At 27.0% G+C, this 8,601-nt stretch overlaps 1 protein-coding gene across 1 annotated transcript; it reads right to left on the bottom strand.

Annotated features, from left to right (window-relative positions):
* Window positions 1–40: 40 nt before the first annotated feature.
* LOC113798779 (uncharacterized) lies at window positions 41–3,744 on the bottom strand. Its single transcript, XM_027349360.2, has 3 exons — window positions 3,432–3,744; window positions 2,294–3,348; window positions 41–2,218 (listed from the first exon to the last, which is right to left on the bottom strand). Exons 1-3 carry the CDS (start codon window positions 3,676–3,678, stop codon window positions 500–502), a joined length of 3,021 nt encoding a protein of 1,006 aa, XP_027205161.2. The 5' UTR covers window positions 3,679–3,744; the 3' UTR covers window positions 41–499.
* Between the last annotated feature and the right edge of the window lie 4,857 nt (window positions 3,745–8,601).

The raw sequence follows: 8,601 nt of genomic DNA on the forward strand, positions 1-8,601 counted from the left end.
TTTGAATCTGAACACAGATTATACACAGATATAGAATCCATTTTTTTTTTTTTTTTTTTTGTTGTATTTATTAAAAGAAAAAAAATTATTATTTTGATTTTTCAATACTTTCACTACTACTATTAGTTTAGGTTTTCACAATTAGGATTTCTGTTAGTTAGAATTACTTGTCTGTTGTATGTTATTATAGGAATTAGTCAATTAATAAATTAGGTAATAAAAAAATTCAATTCAATTAGACAAATGTGATTGTGATTTTTTGTGTTTTCTTAAATTAATTGACAAGATAAAACAAATGACATGTGTTCTTCTTATTTTGTCAATGTTGTTGTTGTCGTTGTTTTTCTTCTTCAATGTTGATAATTTATTTTGTAATTTTTTTTTTTGAAATCATTGTCTCAATCTTTTTTTTCCTTATTTGTTTGTTTGTTAATCATTTTTTGATTGATTGAAATAAAAATCTGTATTACACAGGGGGTGATGGTGGTGGTAATAAAATTCATTTGAATAAATTTTCCAAATGTTTTTTAAAATCTGACATTGATAATGATGATGTAGATTCTTCTTCTTCAATTTGTTGATTGTTTATTTCATCATTATTTGATTGCTGGTTTTCTTTGTTTGGTTTTTTCCAATTACCTGGTTGAATATAGGTAAATTTTGGTTCTGGTGGCGGCGGTGGTGGTGGTGTTGGCGCGATATTTGATGATAAAACTGATTTTGATAATTTATTATGAACAATAGATTCATTTGCTTTTGGTGTTTGTTTCGATTGACTATCACCATCTTTTAGTTCATAATTTTTCTCCAAAGATTGTTGATTGATTATTTGAAATCTTGGTGGAATTGATGATGATGATGATGATGATGACGATTGTTCAGATTGATCAATAGAATTTTGTTGTCGAAACGATATGGGAAGTACAGTTGAATTATCATTGTTGTTGTTTTTATTGTTATTGTCAAATTGTTGTTTAGATCGATCATCATTGTTTATTTTCGAAACATTTTCATTAACCGATTGCATTTCCAATTCAACAACACGTTTGTTGAATAGATTTTTCAATTTTTTCTCTTTCGATTCTTCTTTTCTATTTTGTTTTTTATTATTGTTACTGGCTGTTGATTGATTATTATTATTATTATTATTAGTGATAATTGTTGTTGGTATTTTTTCCTCATCAGTTAATGAATTAATTCGTAAATGTTTGATTGTTTCCAATGTATCATAACGATCTGAATTTGTTATTGTTGGAATAGTAATGGCCATATTGATAGCTGCTTTCAATCCAATATGTAATGATTGATGTAATGAATGATAAAAATGTATACTAAATTCACCAGCATTATGTATAATTTGTACTAATTGTGTACGAAATATAAACATTACAACCAATGAATATTGTTCTTTTTTCAATTGTTTTTGATCATTTTCCATTGTTGAATCATTAATCACATTAAATGATGATGATGATGATGATTTGGTCGTAGTGGTGGCCATGGCTGATTGTTGCCATGATTCACTAACCTGTATTATTCTCATTATTGTTCCTTTTACAGCACGTATACTTGGCCAATCAAGATATGAAATCGATCGACAATCAAATATTAATCTTTTTCTCATATTCATATTAGATTCTATTATCATTGAATCGGAAACTTTTCGACATACATCACGTACAAAACTATCGATATTTGCAATGGTCATTATTCGTTGATCAATACGAAAAATATTTATCGTTTTTAATGTTGATGATGGTATCGTTTTCAATATATTACATTCATTATCATCAGCATTATGATCTTCATCATGATGATGGTGATGATGATGAAGATCATTAAATTTTGAATAAAGAAAATCTCTTGGTACAAGTACAACCATATTTGTTGTGGTTATTAATGCTTTTTGAAGCGAAAATCGGAATGATTCAAAATTTTGATATCGTAAACAATAAACAATTAATGAAAGACCAAGTGAAAAATATAATGATTGTTCAATAGTCAACATTATAAATGATATAAATGTTAAAATCCATATTATAATATCAAAAATTGATGTTTTCCAAAAATTTTTAACATTAATAAATTCTTTGATCAATGCAACAAATGTATCAAATGTAACAATACTGGCTACAATACATTTTGGTATTTTTGCAAAATATTTTTCTGTTGTTAACCAAATGGCCAATATGACAGCACTTGCAATCAGACTAGAAATCTAAATAATTAGGTAAATAGAATATGACAAAAAAATATTATAAATCAATCAGTGAAAAAAAAACAAAACATTTACCTGTGTACAGGCACCAACATTACGCATACGATCACTACGTATTTTTGATGGACCACTTGGCAAACATTTAATAAATGATCCAATTAAATCGATAAAACCTTTGTATAATAATTCATTGTTCATATTATAGGTTTTCCAACCTAAACGATAAAATTTCATTTGTTTTGGATTTAATCGATGTTTTCGTTTAGTAAATTTTGGTTGATAAATTTCTTCAGTATCTTGAATAAGAAAATCTAATGCTAATGAATGCATATAGATTAAAAATAATAATGTTGCTGTAATCAATTCGAACCATATATGATACAAATAATGTTGAATTGGTGGCCATTTCAATTGTAAATGGTTGGACATATCGATTAGACTTTCATTACCAAAATTGATTCCATCGATTGTATAAATTTTATATTTCTTTACATCAACAAAATTTGCAACAATAATACCGATTGCGATCAATATAAATTCAATCGGTATACGACGAACAATTTGTCGTAACCAATTCAATCGATAATTGAATATATTATTCCAATAATAATGAAATAAACGAAATAATGTTAACAATGCTATACAACCGATCGATACAATCCAACTATTCCAATTAATATGTTTGGTTGTTAGATTTGTATAGAATTTATTTCGATATAGATCGGGCATAATCATCAATGATTTTCCATTGCCTAATGTACAATCTTTACTATAATAACCAGCCATTGAACAGATTTGCAATGTAATTAATAACAGGTATAGGCCAGCACGAAAACCACTTAAAATTTCATAAGGAATAAAACGAACCATCGATCCAATTCTTAATAGACCAGCCAATAAACAACAAATACCAATTGAAAATGTCACAACAATAATAACATTTTCGGCTGTATCATCAATATCTTTGATTCGTTCTAATATAATACCGATATAAATGGCTGATACTAATGAAAAAATTCCATAAGAAAAACGACGATTACCACCGATTAATGCATATAAAATCGATGCAATCACATTTGTATGTATCGTATGTGATAATGGATATTCAGCTATAATTGAATATGCAATGCCTGTTAATGAAAGAAAAACATTGGAATTATTTTTACATGAATTTTGTCACAGATAAAAAACAAAATCACACAAAACAAATTACATTGTGGAATCTGATAAAGACCGATATAGATTCCGGCCAAAATATCATTCAAAATGGTTGGAAAACAATATGGTAACCAGCCAAAAATGGGAAATAATTTGATTAAAAATGAACGAATTGATTTGAAACAATTTGAATGAGAATGGACAATATGATTATCATCATCATTATCAAAATCAATTGTTGAATTATCATTGATGGCAATTCGTTTGTCACCATTATTATCTTCTTTTTCACTATTAATCATTTTTTATTTTTTGTTGTTGGTGGAAATCAAACGATTGAATAAAAACAAATGAATGTTGATCAAAAACAATTTCTTTTCTACATTGTTTCTTTGTCATTATCATCATTATTATAATCTAGAATTTGAAAATTTGGCCAACATAAATCTGTCAAAAAAGGTTATTCCATTTGATTATAATTTATAATCTTTCAAAATCACTCACTTTTTTTGTTGATAAACATCTTACATTTCAACAAAAATTTTCACTTTTTTTTTGGCGGCATTTTTCGTTTTATTTGAAGATCATATTTTGATTTATTTATTAATGATAATGAAATATGATTTATAAACTAAAATATATTATGGCTGATAAAAAAATTTTCCGAATTCTTTTCCATTCGGGTTTTTTTCTATTTGTATTCAAATCCATTAGATGGCGTTGATTTCAAAGGAAATGGAATTGTTTTTGTTTTTGTTTTGTTTCGTTCGATTTTTTTTTTTTTTTTTTTTTGGTTTTAACATCGTCGTTTATGTTCAACACAAAAGATGGTAAAAATACAACTCATCACCAGAAAAGGGGATTTATATGTTTATATTTCAGTCAATTCGAAACAGATTATAATCCAAAGCTTTTTTTTCGTAACAACAACGTATTTATCCACGGATAAAATCTTGAAAATGAAAAACTTACTATTTGAATCATATATAGCGTGATATATAAAGAAAGTAAAGAAAATTTTGTTGTTGAAAATCTCCAATGAATGAAATACCCGAGCAAAAAAAAACTTTGGCTGTTTTTTTGTTTTTTGTTTCTCTGGATTGTTTTTCATCATCATTGCCAATCAAAATCATTTTTGGAAAATTCATTCAAAGCTAATTAATCTTGACGCAAATACATTCAACCTAAACTAACCAATCAACCAACCAAAAACAATAATTTCAGCAGACGAAAAGAAATGATTTCTCTCTCTCTCTCTCTCTCTCTCTCTCTCTCTCTCTTCAACAACAAAAAAAAACAACATACGAATCACATGGTCCATTTGATTGGATAATGATCAAACAAAAATGAAATCATGAAAATATTTTTTTGTTTTGGAAAAAAAACCTCAAACATGATCAAAATTTAATGAAAAAAAAATACCAACATTGATTCTTCATTGAAACTTCTATTTTTGACTGATTGACAAAATGATCCTTAAAAAAAAAGATAATTCTCATTGTTCATTCGATCGATATTTATAGTGATCACATAGTGATCACATCAATGATTTTTTTTTCAAATAAAAAGAAAGACTTGATCATTTTGATAGGTAGGATTTTCATTGTTTCAAATATCAAGCATCAAACATCGAATAAATAAATAATGATCATCACACACACACACAGTGAGATTGGGTTTGTTCAAAATTTATTCTACCCGATAAAAAAAGGACACTTTTTTTTGGCACCGGAATATCGATCTGTGATCTGGAATAGTGTCTGCCTGTGATTAATGATCAAATATCATCATCATCGAGACCAAACAACGAAACAAAACAAAACTTTCATCAATCATAATTGGTTGATGAACAGAAAAAACAAAAGTCAAACAAACTTTTCATCCTTTTCTCCCCATTCATAGCTAAATGTTTTATTTGTTTTGAATTTTCATTTTTTTTCTTTCAGAAAAAATTGACTAATTGATCCAAAATAGACTTTTTTGTCTCAACAAAATGCAATGAAATTTCAGATCTTAATATTTCTGTGGACTAATTTATTATTGAAGCCGGCAAAAAAACCAACAACTAAAAAGATTCAAGTGGAAATAACACGCAGCTGTCTTCCTTCTTTTTTTTTCCTGTAGAATATGGTTTTTTTTTCCATTTTCAAATTTCAGTGAAATAAATGATAATGAAACAACAAACATGATAATTCAATTTATGAATTGAATGGAATGGATCTTTCTCTCTCTTCTCATTTCGCTGAATATTATAAATTCATAATTACTCACATAAGTGTCTATGTGAAAATTAACAAGAAAACAAAAAAAAAAAGACGAAGAAGAAATTTCCATTTATAAAGTACATTATGATAGGAAGATATTGATTTTTTTTTGTTTCTTTTTCATATGTGTAAAGTCATCATCATTAACAGTTTTTTCTTTTTGGCTGTTGTTGTCAGACTTTTCATATTTTTTTCCTTTTAAATCAACCAGCCTAACAAAAGAGAAAAAACAGTATCCATCATATAACAATCTAGACTTGAATTCGATAAAAATGTTGACAATATTTTTCCTTTTTCAATCATTGATTATCATGAATGAATGTAGAAAACAAAAATCGATTACCGTAATACGGTAATTTCCCGTCCAGTGTATATAACCAGGCATGATATGTATTGAGCCTTGTCAAGACTTTGTGATTTTGTAGAATTTGAAGAAAACATTCTTTAGGATTCTTTAGGTACTTCATTTATATTCCCATTTATACACTTATGACAAGAAAAGAAAAAAAAATGATGAATCCACTGTAATTAACTGCAGTTAGATTATCATTCTCATCAACAACATCATCATTATTATATGATGTTTGTAATTGGGCTGGTTGGTTAGAAAGATATGCAAAGATAAGCAAAATTGCCAAAAAAAAATAAATAAATAAAGATTTCCATACATAAATATTATTATTATTATATTCATCTTTATTGAAATGATATTTGATATTGTTTACCTAGAAATTTGGGTGAGAAAAGGAAAAAAACAAACTTCAAAATTTTTTTTTTTTTTTTTTTTGATTCACATAACGTAATACGTGTATAGAGAGACATGGCTGCTCTAGAATGATATTTTTTTTTCTATCTCATCAATATTGAGAACAACCAACCAACCAACCAACCAACCAACCAACCAGCCAACCAATCAACCAACATACAAACGCGCAATGGATTCTTAGTCTAGGGTCGTTATGTTGTTTTATGTTATTGTTGGAATTCAATAGGAACTTTCATAGCATAGCACCGGCGCGTATTTGCCATTTAGTATTTACCGTGCCTGTTTGTGCCAGTGTGTGTGTGAATTATATTTTGGAAACACGATGCATCAACACAAAAACCATACGCCATTCAGATTCTTGTATTCAGTCACTTCTTGATTCGATGTTTCCTAAAATATATAAAAAAAAATTCCAACTTTATTTGATCAGTTTATTTATCCGGTTTATTATCGTAGTCGTCATCATCATCATCATCATCTTTTTTTTTCTTTCATTGACTGAATTTTCATATAGTGTTTTTTTTATCTAAAATCAAACAATCAAAGATTACCAAGTGTGTGTGTGTGTGTGTGTGTTTGTTTGTGTGCTGTAAAGTTATAAAAATTCCATAAATTTTTTCATCTGATTTGAATATTTTGTTGTTGTTGTTGTTTGTCGTTGTTATTGTTGAAATTATCGATTATCGATTCTTGCTTATTGCTTTTCGATTTGATTGTTGTCAGAATAAAATTTCAAATATAAAAAAATCGAATTCAAATCGTTGTCGTCGCCGAGGAATATTTTTTTCCCACCAAAAAGAAAAAAGTTTTCACAATTTACTTTGGGAAAAAGTTTCTTTACTTCTTTTTTTTCTTCGTTGTCGTCATTGAATTCTTGTGAATTTTTTTCAGGTGAAAAACAAAAAGTAAGTGAAATTCGGTTACAAAATGACTAACCCCATTCAAATGAAGAAGAATTGAATTCATTTTCATTTTCATTTTCACATCATTCATTCATTTTCATTCATTGAATAAATTCCAATCAAAACAATCAACCAAGCAAGCAATGATTTTTTTTCTGTTAATTTTTTTTGTCTGTTAACATTTCTGTTGAAGTTTACTTATGGATAAGATTTTCAATTTTCTTTTATTCATTCATTCATTCATTCTGTCAGTATTTGTACATTGAACGATTCAATGAACCAATTTTTTTTTTGTTCTCTGAAAAACAATTGAATTTTAATTAATAAAACAAATTTCATCAACAACATCAAAGATCTTTGATTTAGTGTTTCCAGTTTTCATTATTATTATTATTTTTTCCGTTTCTTCTTCAGCTATTTTTCAATTAGGAAAACATTCCAAAGAAATTTTTTCGATCAGAAAACAGATTTCTTGATTGAAAAACAAAAAAAAATATTTTAAAATTGAAAAAAACGATATTTTTTTCCAAATGAATAGAATTCATCATCATCATCGTCGTCATATCTGACAAATAAATAAAAAATATGATAACAATAATCAAATTAAAGGATGTTTTAACATTTATAAAAAATAATTTTTCATCATCATCATCATGGATAGTTTATTGGAAATATTTTTGCACTTGAATCCCCAAGAGTGAAAATTTGTGAAAATATTTCTGATATATATCTGTCTGTGTGTACTCTAAATTTAATTTTCTATGTTTTTTTCTTTTCTCTTACTCTTCTCTTACATATTAGATATTTTATGTAAGAAAACTAACATCATTTTCTTTAAAACACACACACACACATTCTGTTGACATTTTTTTCTTTGAGAATATTATTTCTAAATATCCATTTATATACAATGATAATGGGTCAATAATCTCTTTTTTTTTGTTTCAGAATTCTGCTGTTTCTTGTTGTTTGGTGGCAAATTAGTAATTTATTTACTGATAAATGTAATGTTGAGAGAATGAGAGAGAGATTGGAAGAAAGTTACGCCCAGCGTGTGTGTGTGTATGGGATTTTTGTGTTTTGTTTCCCAAAACAAAAAAAAATCCAAATAAAAAATTTATGGAGAAAAAAATGTTTGACCCCTTAAATGTTGGCTTACCTGTGATAAATCATAATCATTTTTTTCTCTTCATCAAAAATCAAGACAAGACAAACAAAAATGACAAATCAAATAATGTCTGAAAGAGAAAAGAATTTAAGTAAAACAGGAAAAAAAATAATGTCTTTACTTTT

This window comes from Dermatophagoides pteronyssinus, unplaced genomic scaffold (assembly GCF_027571235.1).
Source record: "Dermatophagoides pteronyssinus isolate colony J.1.1.1.1 unplaced genomic scaffold, Derpt_VIB-CSIC_2022.12 sq0047, whole genome shotgun sequence".
Lineage (NCBI taxonomy): Eukaryota > Metazoa > Arthropoda > Arachnida > Sarcoptiformes > Pyroglyphidae > Dermatophagoides > Dermatophagoides pteronyssinus.